The sequence below is a fragment of the Anguilla anguilla genome, chromosome 11 (assembly GCF_013347855.1).
Source record: "Anguilla anguilla isolate fAngAng1 chromosome 11, fAngAng1.pri, whole genome shotgun sequence".
NCBI classification, from domain to species: domain Eukaryota; kingdom Metazoa; phylum Chordata; class Actinopteri; order Anguilliformes; family Anguillidae; genus Anguilla; species Anguilla anguilla.
In genome coordinates this window covers 12,267,696-12,286,882 of record NC_049211.1, presented here as the reverse complement: position 1 = coordinate 12,286,882, position 19,187 = coordinate 12,267,696, and the positions used below count along the sequence as shown (strand labels likewise).

At 39.2% G+C, this 19,187-nt stretch overlaps 4 protein-coding genes and 1 long non-coding RNA gene across 5 annotated transcripts; 3 read left to right on the top strand and 2 right to left on the bottom strand.

Moving 5' to 3' along the window:
• Window positions 1–239: 239 nt before the first annotated feature.
• LOC118207344 (transcription factor HES-5-like) lies at window positions 240–1,683 on the bottom strand. The gene is made up of 2 exons (XM_035380822.1): window positions 1,610–1,683; window positions 240–1,485 (listed from the first exon to the last, which is right to left on the bottom strand). The coding sequence occupies exons 1-2, from the start codon at window positions 1,670–1,672 to the stop codon at window positions 1,054–1,056; spliced, it is 495 nt and encodes a 164-aa protein (XP_035236713.1). The 5' UTR covers window positions 1,673–1,683; the 3' UTR covers window positions 240–1,053.
• Window positions 1,684–2,221: 538 nt separating this feature from the next.
• LOC118207345 lies at window positions 2,222–3,025 on the bottom strand. The gene is made up of 2 exons (XR_004761359.1): window positions 2,800–3,025; window positions 2,222–2,706 (listed from the first exon to the last, which is right to left on the bottom strand). It is a non-coding gene; the product is annotated as an uncharacterized LOC118207345 (long non-coding RNA).
• Window positions 3,026–8,010: 4,985 nt separating this feature from the next.
• Window positions 8,011–9,594, top strand: LOC118207544 (transcription factor HES-5-like). The gene is made up of 2 exons (XM_035381217.1): window positions 8,011–8,086; window positions 8,214–9,594. The coding sequence occupies exons 1-2, from the start codon at window positions 8,024–8,026 to the stop codon at window positions 8,643–8,645; spliced, it is 495 nt and encodes a 164-aa protein (XP_035237108.1). The 5' UTR covers window positions 8,011–8,023; the 3' UTR covers window positions 8,646–9,594.
• A 2,961-nt stretch (window positions 9,595–12,555) lies between these two features.
• On the top strand, window positions 12,556–13,996 carry LOC118207583 (transcription factor HES-5-like). The gene is made up of 2 exons (XM_035381322.1): window positions 12,556–12,633; window positions 12,761–13,996. Exons 1-2 carry the CDS (start codon window positions 12,571–12,573, stop codon window positions 13,196–13,198), a joined length of 501 nt encoding a protein of 166 aa, XP_035237213.1. The 5' UTR covers window positions 12,556–12,570; the 3' UTR covers window positions 13,199–13,996.
• Window positions 13,997–17,005: 3,009 nt separating this feature from the next.
• On the top strand, window positions 17,006–18,137 carry LOC118207542 (transcription factor HES-5-like). Its single transcript, XM_035381215.1, has 2 exons — window positions 17,006–17,090; window positions 17,218–18,137. Exons 1-2 carry the CDS (start codon window positions 17,028–17,030, stop codon window positions 17,647–17,649), a joined length of 495 nt encoding a protein of 164 aa, XP_035237106.1. The 5' UTR covers window positions 17,006–17,027; the 3' UTR covers window positions 17,650–18,137.
• Window positions 18,138–19,187: the final 1,050 nt, after the last annotated feature.

The following is a 19,187-nucleotide window of genomic DNA, read 5'->3' as shown; positions in this document are numbered from 1 at the left end:
TTTTGCAGGTGCGTAGTTGTACCACTACAGTCAGACTGACTCTGGAGGTGATGCAACTGAACATATTTTATCAAAATAAATACATATCGTAGTACATATAATTGTTGATTAATATGATGTGTGACATTATGTGTCATTGATGCTCAACCTATTAATGAAAGCATTGTCATGGTGATCAACACCTACATTCCTCTTTGGTTGGATTTGTGTAATAATAAATGATGCAAAAAACCAATAGATAGATTTTCTCTTAATTTATTCATTTATGGAAATCACTCTTAGAGTGAAACATATCATTGTTTGAAGACCTCTTCAAAACACAAGACAGCTCACAGTGGAGCTTTACATTTTATAAGAATCTTTGTAAAAGACAAAAGTGGGTGTAAAGTTTCAACACTTTAACAAGTCTCACTCAGTAATGAGTATTCATTTTAAGCACAATTTTTAAATCCTAAAAAAAAAAAAAAAGCAGAAAACTTCCTTAATGGGAATCTTAACAGGCATTTATGCCAGTACTCCAGTTCCAAATGTGGAATTATTTTGCATAAAAATTTCTTATGCGAAAACATCAAATCTTGCCTTCACTGAAGTTCTTTTTTCACATACAACAAAATGTAAACATATAGGTTACATACAAAATGGCCTATATAATTGCCTTCACAGAAGCATTTTTTCCAGATACAATCAACATTAACACTTTAAGATGATATCCAGTTTGGATAAGCGTTCATTTCATTCACATATGGAGTCTCAACAGAAGACAAAACATTGTTCGGTCATTTTTCAATAACAATAAAAATATGGAAGTCTTCCATTAAACTAACATTTCTTATTTAACAAGAAATAGTTAAGATTTTCCAATATTTGGCGAATATTAAATGAGTCATTCAGTCTTTCCTGGGCTTTCTCTTAATGAAAGCAGAGTAATAAACCTCCTGCAAATGCAGAAGAGGAAGAACACTTCCTACATCCTGAGAATCGCTGTCCATGCCCATCTACGACAGACATGTTCAATTCTGTTGGTCTGACAATTGTGACACAGTCTGCAGGACTCTACCAGGGCCTCCAGAGGGCGCTGCTGGCTGGAATCTCCTCTTTGCTGCTGGTGTTGTGTGCTGGAGAGCTCAGCTGAGGCACTGCAAACTGAATCTTGCTCTTGTCATTGGATGGCTGAGGGTTCTGGAAATGGCTCAGCAGACTTCTCTGGGACGGTGTCTTCACTTCACAGCGAGACAGGAAGCTGACAATCTCTTGCGCACACCTGGAGTAGCCCTCACTGACAGCTGAAGAGCAGGATGTGCTGTTCGCTGACTGGTGCTGGTGCTGCCGTCTCAGGAAGCAAACGGTCATCTCCAGGATGTCGGCTTTCTCCTGCTTGGAGTTGGAATTCTGGCCACGGAACTCTGAGCCCAGGAGAGACTTAAGCTGCTCGATGCTGCTGTTGATTCGATCTCTGCGCATCTTTTCAACCATTGGCTTTCTCAGCTGAAAGATAAAAACAAGAACAATGTTAACAATCTAGCTCTTGATTAAGACATTATTCATGCCTGCATATTGATATGAACATTAGGCATAAAGTCATTCATGAATTATAATATCCTATATTTACCTTGTTAGCCAGAGTAAGGTGCTCGTTGGAATAGTTCATTGCTGCAGTGACTGTAGGTGCCATGGTTGTGTCTCTGTTTAGAGGTGGTCTGAGATGTGCTGGTCTACTCTCTCCTATTTATAGTCTGTAATCTCCATATGAATGTGTGGGTCTGGGTGTTTTTGGAGTTTCTCACAGTGTGTAGCCAATGGCAGAGCTGGGGAGGACAATGAGGAATGCGGAGCTGCCACATGCTGAATGAAGTGCTTACTGCAGGGGGACAATGAGCACGTCTCAGGGGAACAGGTGGAGGGGAGGGTGATGGAGAGTGACTCACAGAGCGCTGTGTGAATCTGGGAAAGTGCTGACCCTGTAAAGAGAGCAGATCTGCTGCCTGATGTTGGGATCAATGACAGTGACAGAGACACGCTCATCATTATAAAGTGCACGTGTGGGACTGACAAATATATAAACTCTCAACCTTACAGCAGCTTTTCAGTCAGTTAGCACATACCCTGATTTCATCCAAACATTAAGAAAAAGATAATTGTTTTTAATATCATCTATCCTCAAAGCTTATGCATGTATCACATTGTATTCATGTCATATTCTGTTAATCCAACCTTGCTTTAAAAAAAATCTACATAATAAAAAATGTATTTCTGTCTGTCAGACAATAATTTCTTCATAAAAATAAGTTGGCTCACATAAAAACTGAAAATTGAACCCTATTGCAGGACATTTACTTGTGTTCTAAGACTTTGAGAATTTACTTTTCATGGAGATTATGTAATCCTTAAAAACATATGGTGGGTTAGTTAAAGAAGTTCAGAGAACTAAAGGGTGAACACACTCATGGGCCGCAGATACAAATCCAGCACGTCCTTTTTTTAAAAATCATGAGCAGCCTTTCTGGAAATCCAGATGCCACAGATGTGTCCAGTCTTCAGGCTGGTAGTCTCTGTGAGTAGAGATGCGCTCTGTTTCCCACACTGAGTCCTGTGCATGCTGCATTCTGTCCATGACAAAAGACGCTCTTTGTATTCAGTGAGTCTTTTGTACTGGCAGTTGGTCTTGCAATGAGACTGACATCAAAGACCATCTGGAGGGAAACTTTCCTGGAGGGAAAGAAAATGCTTTCCTCTACGCTCTTTACTGTATTTAACATTTTCATTATTTTATCTTAGAGACATTCATTCAATTATACTTACATAATTGCACTGCCCTGAGTGCAGTATTTGATTATTAGTGATTTTAAGTGTCACAAAGCTGGCCGGTTCCTTGAACAACCTTCTTTTTTTAAATGACCAGAGTTCAAAAATATATAAAACTGTTCATTTACACACAAGCCAGAAATGCAGGCACTGAGACTTTACACAACTGTTGTACATTTACATCTAAATTATTTAGACCCTTTAGAAAACAATTGGGAAAAGCTTTTTTTTTTTTAGCATACTCCCAAAATTTAGTTGCAAAAAGATCACCCCATATCAATTCACAAAGCTGAACTTAAATAGGCCCACATTAGACACACCTGGAAACATTCCAATCAATCAAGTTACCTGCAAGACACTAGGCACACTTAATCCAACAGTCAGTTCATGACTGGCAATTAAAGCTTATCATACATATATTTTACAATTAGAATATCTAGAGAAAACAAGAACATATGTCCCATCTCTGCAGGAAAGGTTACGCCTTCACATTAAGGCACATTGCTCTAGAATTTTTTTAAAGTTATCTTTTCAATCCCTTTTAAGTCCACAATTATCCCATTTTTATTGAGGGGGACTATTTTGATGTCTCCCCCTGTTCCTCTCCCACCTCCTGCATCCCTGCATTTAATGACAAAGACAAAGTGTACAGTTTATCCATTAACGCATCTCTCCAAACTGATGCTGAAACTGAAACTGAAACTGGGGGGGGGGGGGGTTTGCAGCTAGTTGTGATGCTGGATGCTGGAAGTGTGACTCTGCTCTCCTGAGCTTTCCCACACTCCGTCCATTGAGAAAAGTCTTGCTTAACAATAGACGTGTGCCCACTTAAATGCTAATGAAGTATTGGGACATCCCACCCCCTACCCCAGTCTCAACTAATTTGTCTTAATATGTACTATTGGGTCTGTGCTGTGCTGTGCTTCTGAAAGTGTGGTTTTATGTTAAATTGAGAACAGAGTATTTCTGTTTCCATAGCAACATGTAGATTTTACAGAAATATTTAATTAACTTCATATGCCAGTACATGCATAATAGTTACAGCTCTATGTTCAATTTTGCCATTGGCTGAAAGAAAAATGTGATATTTTGTAATTTCCTGGTTTTGTTAAGGATTACATTTTCATGGTCACTGTTTATAGGTAGGTACAGATACAATACGAATCATTTCTGCTTGTAATGATTATAGATATCACTGTCTGAAAAAAAACTAAAAAAATGTAGTTAGGTTACACACTTTGTGCTTTTGAATTCTATGTTGTAGAGAAGCCTCTCTCTGAGCACGTAACCTTCTGCTTCAACCCAATTAAACCCATTAAACCCCTGTCCTGAGAAAAAGTCTCTGATCCGAAGATAGGCCTCTGACATTTCAGTCTCCACTAAAGGGCAGCAAGACAATTAGAGACTGTTACAAGTGAAAAGTGAAAGTGAAGTGAAAGATAACACTCCCCTGAGAATTTACACAGGTTGGTCTCATGACCAAAACAAAGTCTGCAATTGGGTTTATTTCTCAAAATGTGAATAGAAACCAAGTAGCCAACGATCTCACAAAAATAAAGAAATGGTGTGTCTGTTATAATAAAGGCAAGACAAAGAGTAGATGATAAATGTTCACAGGGAAAAGCAATCAATAGAATTGTCAGTAATTTGTTTAAAGCTGCATTATTATATTTTTTCTGTTATCAGCAGCCTTATATCCTTTGGAAATAGTCTATTTTGAGGCATAATCCTACAAAACTATAACTAACTTGTGCTACAATTGTTTCCTCATTCTTAGTGGAATATGTGGACATAACAATCTCTTTCCACTAGGCTCTGTCATTAGCAACATATTATATATCACTTCCTGTCAAATATGAGCAGAGTTCTTAATCACCACCAGTCTGCACAGTGGTTATACACTGCACTGCACTTTCCCAAATGACGTCAAAACAGTGAACTTGTAGATTTTAAGGAATGTGTATTTTAAATGTTAGACTAGAGCTTTTCCTGAATGATATACAATTTTACATTTGACCTTCACTCTAAGAGAGGTTTTAAATATTAGATTAATATTTTCTATTAACAGTTAGTAACACATGATTTATAACTTACTCTACAGCTCAAAGTTCTCTCAAGTAAGTTAAAGGAATAGTCCATCATATCTACAAGCTAATGTAGTGGCCTCATACAGTTATGTTAATTAGACTCAAATTTTTATAGGTGAGAGCTGTTGTGTGCAAGATATGGCAGGCCTCGAAAGAGAAATTGATGTAGCACAGAAGGACAGAAAACTGATTAACTTTTATGAAAGATTTATTGTGATATAATTCATTAATTTAATCACAGTACTGTCTCAGTTGATATTAAAACACACAGTTACATTCATTTGAAATTAAAAAAACATAAAATATATGGTTCAAAGACTCTCATAATGACTGTAATACATGCATTGGCATACAAGCATTAGAGACATAGCATTGTTCCTTTGTACAAAGGAAGATAGGGTTTAGCAGCAGCACTGCACTCTGGCATAATTTATCATGCAACACCTGCATGATTTTTATGCTTTTACGTAATTCTCTGCAAAGGCCTACTTTTTATAAAATGTACTTATATGTACATCAATCACATTCATAATTAATATCAAAATAGCCGTAATAACGGTACTTTTAACTCAAACAAATCTGTCTTTACAAAAGACTCTTGTAGTTAACATATGTGTGCAGAACAAACATATTTTTGCATCAAAGCAAAAAAAAAAAAAAAGTTTCATGAAAATTTAGAAAAACATAACTTAAAAGCATATACAGTATCTCTTTCACTTTGTTACTGTATTTTGGGTTTTTTCATGTAGTCCTTGTTGAAACCTGCCTAGAGCTTTCAGCACAGGTTAGATCATTTAGGTCAGTCAGAGGCAACCTTTGACCCTTGACCTTGACCTCTGGAGCTCACTGCTGACAGCACAAGGGCAGCAGGTCTTCCTCAGCCGAAGGAAACAGGCGTAGGACATCGCGGGCGCCCCTGGAATAGCCGTTGTGAGACAGGATGGCCTTTCTTGGTGTGAAGAAGGACAGAGTCTTTTCCCAAAGGTCCAAGCTCGGCACTCCACTCTGTAGGTGTCCCTCAAGGGCAGCTCTCAGTCTTTCCACACCACTGCAGCATTTTCTCTCAAAGCTCATGATTTTACACCTGCAACAAAAGGTGACATGACACGATAAGTATGGTTTCGCTGTGAAGCCTATTTCATTGCAAGTTGCAAAATTCTTATGCTCTGTTACCAACAAGAAAACCAAACATTTGCTCTGTACTTACAGGCTTTGCTGGTCCTTCATGGTGCCGTGAAGACTGAAGCAGGCGTAGTTGGCCAGTTTTGCGGTTTGGAAGTCCGTTTGCAGGTTTGGGGATTGCAAATTCTCTGACTTTGCGGTTCCTCAACGGCCAGCATTTATAGCCAGACTTGACACGTGACACTGGTTCTCACACATTGGAGCCAATCAGAGAGCTCCAATCATGTGACAATACTCAGAGCTTGAATGGCCTCTTTTAATCGTGAGTATAATGGAGCAAAGCCCAGTGAACAGGTGGAAGGGTGTCATTTTAATGCCTTCTGTCAAATTACATATTAATGGCAGTGTGTGAAAGTGTGTGAACATGTCTTCCCTCCAGATTACAGCTATCCTCCATGGACAGATATTGGTGGGAAAGTGTGACCAAACATCTGCCAGAGGGTTACATGTAATGCACACAGTTCTCATCTGATTTCACTGAAATAAATACATTAATAATAATAATAATAATAATAATACCAGCTAGCAACCAACTCATTTGTGCTATTATACACTGTGCAGTAATCCCTCAAATATTTGATATTCACCAACAAAATGTTTAAAAAAGTGTAAAGATTATTTTGTTTTATTCTTAATAGGATCAATTACATGAAGTCGGACAGGCAACAGTTAATATCAATTTTCATCCATCCTAAAAGAGGAAGAAAGTAACACAAAAAAAGCACTACTCTACTATTTCTGCTGCTACTAAATGAATTTAAGGCATTAAAAATTGAATTATATTAAAACAGATGAGTGAACAGTGATGTGAGTTGTGAGTGGTGGTTCTCTATAATCCAGATGGCCTACCAGCATGCACTCAAGCACTCTCCCTTAATCTGTGGGGGTGGGGGGGGGGGGGGGGGGGGGGGGGGGGGGGGGGGGGGGGGGGGGGGGGGGTAGGGGGTGTGGCAGGGGGGTGATGGGGGAGTTTCACTGGGCACGCTTCTTTTGTGTGCCTGCATCAGGGTCATTAATACCCAAGTGTGGGAAGCGGTGTGTCTGAGCGGCTCCACGTTCTGAGGGGGCGGGGCTGTGAGGCTGGGAAGTGGCACGCTCTCGTATGGCAGCCAGCTGCCGGCGTCTCCATGGACGCGGCCGACGCTCTGCAACCTGAGTCACGGCCAAAGCCTCAGCTCGAGCGTCTCGCACCAGGAGCGATGCTCTACGCTACAGGTGTTACCATGGAGACAGTCTCGCAGAGCTGGGATCTGAGATCTGAGATTTCAGATATTTACCATGACTATTTCAGATATTTACCATGACTATTTCAGATATTTAGCATGATATTTAGCATGACTTTGTATCCAAACCCTGAAAGCTCAGGGTTTGGATACAAAGTAATTGAAATAGATTTCTTGAATGTGAGCTGGATATTTGTTCATGCAATGAATTACTAATTAGATTAATTATAACTACCCAAATTATATTCTTACAAACACAAATACAAAATGAGGACAACTTAATAGATCTTCTCGTAAGATCTAAATGTATATAAGAGGAAATAACTAGATTCATTTCATCACTCTTTCATAATTGTTAAATCTCCAACACATAAAAAACCTGCATCCAGTATTCTGCTCTGTCTCTGTCCCAACATCAGGCAGCAGATCTGCTCTCTTTACAGGGTCAGCACTTTCCCAGATTCACACAGCGCTCTGTGGGTCACTCTCCATCACCCTCCCCTCCACCTGTTCCCCTGAGACATGCTCATTGTCCCCCTGCAGTAAGCACTTCATTCAGCATGTGGCAGCTCCGCATTCCTCATTGTCCTCCCCAGCTCTGCCATTGGCTGCACACTGTGAGAAACTCCAAAAACACCCAGACCCACACATTCATATGGAGATTACAGACTATAAATAGGAGAGAGTGGACCAGAACATCTCAGACTGCCTCTACACAGAGATACAACCATGGCACCTACAGTCACTGCAGCAATGAACTATTCCAACGAGCACCTGACTCTGGCTAACAAGGTAAATAAACAAGGACATTGTAATTCATCGATCACTTTAAATTGCCTAAATTCTGTACAAATATGCAGGCATTAATGTTTTAATCAAGAGTTAGATTGTTAACATTATTCCTGTTTTTCTCTTGCAGCTGAGAAAGCCAGTGGTTGAAAAGATGCGCAGAGATCGAATCAACAGCAGCATCGAGCAGCTCAAGTCTCTCCTGGGCCCAGAGTTCTGCGGCCAGAATTCCAACTCCAAGCAGGAGAAAGCCGACATCCTGGAGATGACAGTTTGCTTCCTGAGACGGCAGCACCAGCACCAGTCAGCGAACAGCACATCCTGCTCTTCAGCTGTCAGTGAGGGCTACTCCAGGTGTGCGCAAGAGATTGTCAGCTTCCTGTCTCGCTGTGAAGTGAAGACACCATCCCAGAGAAGACTGCTGAACCATTTCCAGAACCCTCAGCCATCCTCTGACAAGAGCAAGATTCAGTTTGCAGTGCCTCAGCTGAGCTCTCCAGCACACAACACCAGCGGCAAAGAGAAGACTCCAGCCAGCAGCCCCCTCTGGAGGCCCTGGTAGAGTCCTGCAGACTGTGTCACAATTGTCAGACCAACAGAATTGAACATGCCACTCTACATGAGATTGGCATTGCCTGCAATTCTCACTATGTAGGAAGAGTTCTTCTTTAAATTATTGTTTTCATTGTAAGAAAGCATCTTTACTGGAAGTTAATCAGTTAAAATAGATTACTTCTATTTTCATTAGTTGGTTATAATAACCTTTTTATTTTTTTCAGTGAAGTTATTGAATTTTTATTTCTTATAACTTGTAGGAGGTTTAATGCTATGCTTTCTTAAAGAGAAAGGCCAAAAAGACTGAATGACTATTGCCAATAATTGGTGAATATTTAATATCTTAACTATTTCTTGTTAAATAAGAAATGTTCGTTAAATGGAAAACTTCCATATTTTTATTGTTACTGAAAAATATGCAACCGATGTTTTGTCTTCTGTTGAGACTCAATATGTGAATGAGATGAACCCTTATCCCAACAGGATATCATCTTAAAGTGTTGATGTTGATTGTATCTGTGGAAAAATGCTTCTGTGAATGCAATTATATAGGCCATTCTGTATGTAACCTATATGTACTCATTTTGTTGTATGTGAAAAAAGAACTTCAGTGAAGGCAAAATTTGATGTTGTCGCATAAGAAATGTTTATGCAAAATAATAATTCCATATTTGGAGCTTGAGTACTGGCATAAATGCCTGTTAAGATTCCCGTTAAGGAAGTTTTCTGGGTTTTTTTTTAGGATTTAAAAATTGTGCTTTAAAAATGAATACTCATTACTGAGTGAGAATTGTTAAAGTGTTGAAACTTTACACCCTCTTTTGTCTTTTACAAAGATTCTTATAAAATGTACAGCTTCACTGTGAGCTGTCTTGTGTTTTGAAGAGGTCTTCAAACAATGATATGTTTCACTCTAAGAGTGATTTCCATGAATGAATAAATTAAGAGAAAATGTATCTCTTGTTTCTTTGCATCATTTGTTATTACACAGATCCAACCAAATAGGAATTCAGGTGTCGGTCAGCATGACAAATCTTAAATACATTCATTAATAGGTTGAGCATCAATGGCAACATAATGTGACACATTATATTAATCAATAATAATGATATTTACTGTGGTTTGTATATATTCTGCTAAAATATGTTCAGTTGCATCACCTCCAGAGTCAGTCTGACTGTAGTGGTACAACTACGCGCCTGCAAAATCAAGTACAGCGACCAAGTACATTGCATTCTAATCACAATATAATGTAATTGTTGCATGTGATAATTATTATGACACCAAATGATTTGCATTCTCAGCACATTCCACATGTTGACAGGTAATTTAGCCGCATTGTTATACCATTTGATATCAATTTTACATGGTAATCTTGTTTTAATAATATTGTAATTTTTTATACCATGCACTTAGAATTAAGTATTATATTGTACACATCTGTGAATAGACATGCATGCAAATCATTTATCAGTGCAGACGCCAAACATTAATATTTAAGGAAAGTTACGAGACCTGAAAAGTGCATGGCAGTTGGCCACAGTATAAAGTTTTTTGGCAAGTAGTGACACATATATTTTACTTAAACAGTCATTTTTTAAATTTCTGCTTGATAAATTGAACTCCACTGCCTTCTTTGCATATGGGTCATGTATCTGATTAAGTGTAGACAGTTGTAGTCCATTATTTTTTTAAATTTGTTGCAAAAAAACATTTACATAAAATCCCACTGCAGTGTATCTATCTCACCTGTAATACTGCAGCTGTTTGGCTGAAATGGCTCAGTGGCCAGTTGGTGCTTTTGTGGTCGGCCAGCTGTAAGACCTTCTGCCCACACAATGTGGGATCAAACCTCACAGCTAATGTGATGTGTAATAAGACACACGTCTTTTGTGTCTCCATTGAGTGCAGTGAATGGACGGAGTGTGGGAAACAGAGGAAAACTCACTCTCAGAGCCCAACAGGGACAAAAGCTGCTGAGACCACAGACTTACACCCAGGGAATAAAGATTACTGAGTGTGCAATATGGTACAATTAAATTTTTTACACCAACTATATATTTTATATAAAGTCATCTTGCTGCTGTATGTGTAAAATCTTGAAGGGAACCTCGCCTTGAATCCTATAGCTTTTGATAAATAAAAGACTGTTGGGTTCAGTGTGGGGTGAGCCAGATACTCCAGTACAGCTAGCTTACATTGATAAAAAGGTGAAGTATTTAGATCAAATTGACATTTTGAGCATAGTCATAGATATCACAAATAATATGTTTAAAAAATTCACATACAAAAATAAGGTAATCTAAAGGCAGAGATCATTTCATGAGGAAAACACTGAACAGAAATCTAGATTGCCAAATAAATTTACAATACAGCTCAGATTAAAGAGGGTGGTGATTGAGATTATTTGTCTTTCTTCCACTTCATTATCCTGTTGTTCCGACTGTATGAAATGTTTCTTAAGAACTGTAATTAAACTCTGGGAGTTTGTTTTCTCCTTTAGGACCTGTTCTAATCAACAGTTACACATGGGGTGCATTCTCTTTAAATGTTTGTGTTTATCTGCCTCTTTATAAAGGAATATTTCTCTAACAAGTCTTACCCCAGGGGGCTTGTTGGACACTCTGCGGGTCATGAAAAGGAATTAGCATTTAAGTGGGCACACTTCTATTGTTCAGTGAGACTTTTCTCAATGGACAGAGTGTGGGAAAGCTCAGGAGAGCAGAGTCACACTTCCAGCATCACTAACAGCCTCAGTCCCACCAGCAGCTGATGTTTGGCTGTACACAGAGGATGAATTGGGAAGCTACTCTCAAATGTGAGCAAATCAGGTTTAAATCTCACTCTGAACAGGGATGTGATGGACATCCATTAGAACTGTAAAAGGTTCTAATGAATGTCAAATAAATAATCTGTACAATTTTACATTTCTGTATTGGAATATTTTCAGATGAAATGGCTGTATATTCAAAAGAATACTGCCTCATGGAAAGTCCTTCATCTTTCCCATTTACACATATGTCTGATTGAAAGTTTCACATTCAGGTGATGTAGAGCTGAAGCAGGATCATCCACTGATAGTTTTTCAGACTATCACCCACAGTACCAGCCTGATAAATCATATTTTTATGAAACTGACTGTGCAATGATCAACCAATTTTGATTCTTTACTTCTTCCATCCAATGTGAGCACACATAATATATGAATCATTACAGAGCCATATATCACGGTGTGCACATTTTTAGTCTACTGCTGAAATGTCTGAGACCAAGATCAGGTTTTAATGACATTCACACATCTGCTTATTATCATATTCCCCTTCCCCATGCTGGCCTACAAGGATGTACAAATATACCCATTATTAATGTTTTTCATTATTATTATATAACAATGTTGGAAAAAAATGGCAACCTGACAGAGCATAAAATAATAATTAAAGCATGTTTTGTGTCATTAGGGTACACTGCCATTCCCACTGAATCACAATATCATGTAACTCAGTCAGTCAGCTTGTTTGGTTGAACCTGCTGTAAGGTTGAGAGTTTATATATTTGTCAGTCCCACACGTGCACTTTATAATGATGAGCGTGTCTCTGTCACTGTCATTGATCCCAACATCAGGCAGCAGATCTGCCCTCTTTACAGGGTCAGCACGTTCCCAGATTCACACTGCGCTCTGTGAGTCACTCTCCATCACCCTCCCCTCCACCTGTTCCCCTGAGACGTGCTCATTGTCCCCCTGCAGTAAGCACTTCATTCAGCATGTGGCAGCTCCGCATTCCTCATTGTCCTCTCCAGCTCTGCCATTGGCTACACACTGTGAGAAACTCCAAAAACACCCAGACCCACACATTCATATGGAGATTACAGACTATAAATAGGAGAGAGTAGACCAGCACATCTCAGACCACCTCTACACAGAGATACAACCATGGCACCTACAGTCACTGCAGCAATGAACTATTCCAATGAGCACCTGACTCTGGCTAACAAGGTAAATAAACAAGGACATTGTAATTCATCGATCACTTTAAATTGCCTAAATTCTGCACAAATATGCAGGCTTGAATGTTTTAATCAAGAGCTAGATTGTTAAAATTATTCCTGTTTTTCTCTTGCAGCTGAGAAAGCCACTGGTTGAAAAGATGCGCAGAGATCGAATCAACAGCAGCATCGAGCAGCTCAAGTCTCTCCTGGGCCCAGAGTTCCGTGGCCAGAATTCCAACTCCAAGCAGGAGAAAGCCGACATCCTGGAGATGACCGTTTGCTTCCTGAGACGGCAGCATCAGCACCAGCACCAGTCAGCGAACAGCACATCCTGCTCTTCAGCTGTCAGTGAGGGCTACTCCAGGTGTGCGCAAGAGATTGTCAGCTTCCTGTCTCGCTGTGAAGTGAAGACACCGTCCCAGAGAAGACTGCTGAGCCATTTCCAGAGCCCACAGCCATCCTCTGACAAGAGCAAGATTCAGTTTGCAGTGCCTCAGCTGAGCTCTCCAGCACACAACACCAGCAGCAAAGAGGACACTCCAGCCAGCAGCGCCCTCTGGAGGCCCTGGTAGAGTTCTGCAGATTGTGTCACAATTGCCAAACCAACAGAATTGAACATGCCTGTCGTAGATGGGCATGGGCAGCGATTCTCAGGATGTAGGAAGTATTCTTCCTCTTCTGCATTTGCAGGAGGTTTACTACTCTGCTTTCATTAAGTGAAAGCCCAAAAAGACTGAATGGCTCTTTCCAATATTTGGTGGATACTTAATATCTTAACTATTTCTTTTCAAATTAGAAATGTTTGGTTGATGTAAAATTTTCAGGTTTTTATTGTTACTTGATGATTGAACAATGTTTTGTCGGCTGTTAAGCCTGCATTTGTAAATGGGATGATCCCTTTACCCAAACTGGGTGTCATCTAAAAGTATTGATGCTGATTGCATCTGGGAAAAAATGCTTCTGCGAAGGCAATTATACAGGTTATTCTGTATATGAGCTCTAGCTATGAATTTTATTGCATATGAAAAAAAGAAACTTCTGTGAAGGCAAAATTTGATGTTGGCACAAAAGAAATGCTTTTAGCAAAGTAATAATTCCGTATCTGGAGTTTGAATACTGGCGCCTGTTAAGATTCCCGTGAAGGAAGTTTTCTGTTATTTTTTTAGGATTTAAAAATTGTCCTTTAAAAATGAATACTCATTACTATATGATAATTGTTAAAGTGTTTAAACTTTAAACTCTCTGTTGTCTTTTGAAAAGATGCTTATAAAATGTACAGCTTCCCTGTGAGCTGTCTTGTGTCTTGAAGAGGTCTTCAAACTGGCAGTGATGTGTTTCACTCTAAGAGTGATTTCAATGTATGAATAAATTAAGAGAAAATGTATCTATTGGTCCTTTGCATTATTTATTATTACACAAATCCAATCAAACAGGAATACAGGTGTCAGTCAGCATTACAAATGTCAAATACTTTCATTGATATGTTGAGCATCATTGACACTATAATGTGACATAAATAACAATGGTATATACTGTTAAATTCAATTTGTTCAGTTGTATCACCTCTAGAGTCAGTCTGACTGTAATGTTACAACTCCATACCTGCATAATCCAGCACAATGGCCAAGAAATTACACTCTACTCACAATTTAATGCAATTGCTGCATGCAATCATTATGTCACCATATTGTTTAAAGAACATTCCACGTGCTAAAAGGCCATTTAGCCATATTATTACCACTTTCAAGATTAATTTCAGTTGCTAATCTTTAGCTAATGCTTTTGAAAATAAAAGACCTTAAACAAGTCTGTTAGTTAGCAACAGTTTTAAATATTAATTTGGCACATAATTGCACCCTTACTTAACAATATTTTTAAGTGCATTCATTTTATTTAGGCTAGTTCTCATTTGATAACGAACCAGGCTTCTCTGCTTAGGGAACTTGGATCTCATGAAATTTAAATTGAAGCCAGTGGTTTCCAAAAGTAACATTCAAATACAATGGGTATAAAATCCAGTGGCTATATATCTGTCTCACCTGTAATACTGCAGCTGTTTGGCTGAAACGGCTCAGTGGCCAGTTGGTGCTTTTGTGGTCGGCCAGCCGTAAGACCTTCTGCCCACACAATGTGGGATCCAACCCCACAGCTAATGTGATGTGTAATAAGACACACGTCTTTTGTGTCTCCATTGAGTGCAGTGAATGGACGGAGTGTGGGAAACAGAGGAAAACTCACTCTCAGAGCCCAACAGGGACAAAAGCTGCTGAGGCCACAGACTAACACCCAGGGAATAAAGATTACTGAGTGTGCAATACGGTTCAGTGTGGTGTGGGTTGAGCCAGCACCTATAGTACTACTTTTTTATATTTATTAAACATTTTTAATTTTTAAATATTTGTCAAATTGTTATTTTGATTATTTTAAGAGCACATTCACAGACATCACAAACAAAAATATGTGTCATAAATTAACATGAAAATTAAGGTCATCGAAGGCCAGAGAGAACATTTAATGAAGGAAACTTTTAACAGAAATCTAGATAGCCAAATCCATGTACCTTCCAGCTCAGGTTAAAGAGGGGTGGAGATTGAGATTGTTTGTCTTTCTTTCACATCATTATCCTGTAGTTCTGACTGTATGAAATGGTTCTTAAGAACTTTAATGAAACTCTGGCAGTTTGTTTTCTCCTTTAGGACCTGTGCTAATCAACACTTACAGATGGGGGTGCATTCTCTCTAAATGTTTGTGTTTATCTGCCTCTTTATAAAGGAATATTTCTCTAACAAGCCTTACCCCAGGGGGCTTGTTGGACACTCTGCGGGTCATGAAAAGGAATTAGCATTTAAGTGGGCACACTTCTATTGTTCAGTGAGACTTTTCTCAATGGACAGAGTGTGGGAAAGCTCAGGAGAGCAGAGTCACACTTCCAGCATCACTAACAGCCTCAGTCCCACCAGAGGCTGATGTTTGGCTGTACACAGAGGATGAAAGGGGAAGCTACTCTCTAATGTGAGCAAATCAAGTTTTAGTCTCACTCTGAACAGGTATGTGATGGACATATTTATTAGAAGTGCATGCTCAAATAAATAATTTAAAAAAAAAATAGCATTTCTATATTGGAATATTTTCAGATGAAATGGCTATATTCAAAAGAATACTGATCCATGGAAAGTCCTTCATCTTTCCCATTTACACATATGTCTGTTTGAAAGTTTCACATTCAGGTGATGTAGGGCTGAAGCAGGATCATCCACTGATAGTTTTCCCCTCCAGATGGCCTTTGTTATTTGCCTCTCTCTGTACTGCAGCACAGAGCCAATCACCATCACTAATGGCCCATTCAAACTGGACTGTCTTTGTCCTGCACTGACCACAGCACACAGGACTCAGTGTGGGAAACTCTGAGCAGCTCTCTACTCACACTGACTAGCAGCCCAAAGACCTGTGACATCTGGACTGCCAGCAGTCAGGCTGCTCACTGACCACTTCCAGAAACCAGGAGGCAATAGAACACTGTGTTTCTAGTCACTCCACATCAGCATGCTCGCTATTTCATACAAGTATAAAAAATGCAGACTATCACCCACAGTACCAGCCTGATAAATTATATTTTTATGAAACTGACTGTGCAATGATCAACCAATTTTAATTGGCTAAAAAATATTTTGTGAGCACACATAACATATGAATCATTACAGAACCATATATCCCGGTGTGCAAATGTCTGAGACCAAGATCAGGTTTTAATGACGTTCACACATCTGCTTATTTTCATATGCCTCTTCCTTATGCTGGCCTACAAGGATGTACTAATATATACCCATTATTAATGTTTTTCATCATTATTGTATAACAATGTTGAAAAACATGGCAACCTGACAGAGCATAAAATAATAATTAAAGCATGTTTTGTGTCATTAGGGTACACTGCCATTCCCACTGAATCACAATATCATGTAACTCAGTCAGTCAGCTTGTCTGGTTGAACCTGCTGTAAGGTTGAGAGTTTATATATTTGTCAGTTCCACACGTGCACTTTATAATGATGAGCGTGTCTCTGTCACTGTCATTGATCCCAACATCAGGCAGCAGATCTGCCCTCTTTACAGGGTCAGCACTTTCCCAGATTCACACAGCGCTCTGTGGGTCACTCTCCATCACCCTCCCCTCCACCTGTTCCCCTGAGACGTGCTCATTGTCCCCCTGCAGTAAGCACTTCATTCAGCATGTGGCAGCTCCGCATTCCTCATTGTCCTCTCCAGCTCTGCCATTGGCTGAACACTGTGAGAAACTCCAAAAAGACCCAGACCCACACATTCATATGGAGATTACAGACTATAAATAGGAGAGAGTGGACCAGTGCATCTCAGACTGCCTCTACACAGAGACACAGCAACCATGGCACCTACAGTCACTGCAGCAATGAACTATTCCAATGAGCACCTGACTCTGGCTAACAAGGTAAATAAACAAGGACATTGTAATTCATCGATCACTTTAAATTGCCTAAATTCTGTACAAATATGCAGGCATTAATGTTTTAATCAAGAGTTAGATTGTTAAAATTATTCCTGTTTTTCTCTTGCAGCTGAGAAAGCCACTGGTTGAAAAGATGCGCAGAGATCGAATCAACAGCAGCATCGAGCAGCTCAAGTCTCTCCTGGGCCCAGAGTTCCGTGGCCAGAATTCCAACTCCAAGCAGGAGAAAGCCGACATCCTGGAGATGACAGTTTGCTTCCTGAGACGGCAGCATCAGCACCAGTCAGCGAACAGCACATCCTGCTCTTCAGCTGTCAGTGAGGGCTACTCCAGGTGTGCGCAAGAGATTGTCAGCTTCCTGTCTCGCTGTGAAGTGAAGACACCGTCCCAGAGAAGACTGCTGAGCCATTTCCAGAACCCTCAGCCATCCTCTGACAAGAGCAAGATTCAGTTTGCAGCGCCTCAGCTGAGCTCTCCAGCACACAACACCAGCAGCAAAGAGGACACTCCAGCCAGCAGCGCCCTCTGGAGGCCCTGGTAGAGTCCTGCAGACTGTGTCACAATTGTCAGACCAACAGAATTGAACATGCCTGTCGTAGATGGGCATGGACAGCGATTCTCCGGATGTAGGAAGTGTTCTTCCTCTCCTGCACTTGCAGGAGGTTTAATACTCTGCTTTCATTAAGAGAAAGCCCAAGAAAGACTGAATGGCTCTTTCCAATATTTCAGGAACATTAAATATCTTATTTCTTGAGAAATAAGACATGTTCATTTCATGGAAAATTTCCATGTTTCTATAGTTATTTAATAATGACTGAACAATGTTTTGTCTTTTGTTGAGACTCCATACATGAATGCGATGAACCCTTTATCCAAACTGGGTATCATCTTAAAGTGTTGATGTTGATTGTATCTGGGGAAAAAATGCTTCTGTGAAGGCAATTATGTAGGCTCTTCTGTATATAATCTCCAGGCATGCATTTTATTGCATGTGAAAAAAAAAACTTCTGAGAAGGAATAATTTGATTTTGTAGCAAAAGAAATGTTTATGCAAAATAATAATTCCACATCTGGAGCTTGAGTACTGGCATAAATTCCTATTAAGATTCCCGTTAAAGACGTTTTCTGTTTTTGTTCTGGGTTTAAAAATTGTGCTCTAAATATGAATACTCATTACTGAGTGAGAATTGTTAAAGTGTTGAAACTTTACACCGTCTCTTGTCTTTTACAAAGATGCTTGTAAAATGTAAAGCTCTGCTGTGAGCTGTTTTGTGTCTTGAAGAGGTCTTCAAACCATGATATGTTTCACTCTAAGAGTGATCTCCATGAATGAATAAATTAAGAGAAAATGTACCTATTGGTTCTTTGCATCATTTATTACACAAATCCAACCAAAGTTCAATGCATTCATTAATAGGTTGTTCATCAATGACATGATAATGAGACAAAAATAACCACATTTACCGCTATATAATCTGTTACTATTTTGCTTAAATTTAATTTTTTCACTTGCATCACCTCCACCGTATATCTTACTGTAACACCATAAATGTGCACCTTTATCAGCAAGTACAATGGCTAAGAAATTACATTCTAATCACAATATAATATAATTGCAGCATGTAATTATTATATAACTGTATACTAGTCCTTTCAACCAACAATAAACACCAGATTCAAGTGTCTGACAATGAGCACTTAAAAGATTCCACAGAACCAAGAGGAAGGAAAAAGTAAAAGAAATAATCTAAAATAAAAAAAATAATCCAACCGTTCATTGTGCAACTCTTCCCCTGTTAGTGAACACACAACACCCCCAAGACCCAACGCAATTTCAAACATGAAATACAGTACATTCTTTTAAAATTGATTGAAAGAAATTGCTTCTCTAACACCTTACATTTTAAATAAAAACTGAAAATGTTACTGTTGGGCATTCACATCACTTATAAGGAAAAGTCCTGCTGACCTCAGACAAGCCTTCACTCATCGTAGGTGGACAAAACCATACCTCAATGTCTTATGACAGTTTGTTCTCTTTCACTTGGAAGAGGTTATATGTACTGCTATCGCTGAATG

Bases quoted from the DNA above. Each gene is read 5' to 3' on its own strand.
- LOC118207344 (XM_035380822.1), bottom strand. From the start codon at position 1,672: ATGGCACCTACAGTCACTGCAGCAATGAACTATTCCAACGAGCACCTT. The intron at 1,486-1,609 runs GTAAATATAGGA...TTTATCTTTCAG, and splicing joins ACCTTACTCTGGCTAACAAG to CTGAGAAAGCCAATGGTTGA.
- LOC118207583 (XM_035381322.1), top strand. From the start codon at position 12,571: ATGGCACCTACAGTCACTGCAGCAATGAACTATTCCAATGAGCACCTG. The intron at 12,634-12,760 runs GTAAATAAACAA...TTTCTCTTGCAG, and splicing joins ACCTGACTCTGGCTAACAAG to CTGAGAAAGCCACTGGTTGA.
- LOC118207542 (XM_035381215.1), top strand. From the start codon at position 17,028: ATGGCACCTACAGTCACTGCAGCAATGAACTATTCCAATGAGCACCTG. The intron at 17,091-17,217 runs GTAAATAAACAA...TTTCTCTTGCAG, and splicing joins ACCTGACTCTGGCTAACAAG to CTGAGAAAGCCACTGGTTGA.
- LOC118207544 (XM_035381217.1), top strand. From the start codon at position 8,024: ATGGCACCTACAGTCACTGCAGCAATGAACTATTCCAACGAGCACCTG. The intron at 8,087-8,213 runs GTAAATAAACAA...TTTCTCTTGCAG, and splicing joins ACCTGACTCTGGCTAACAAG to CTGAGAAAGCCAGTGGTTGA.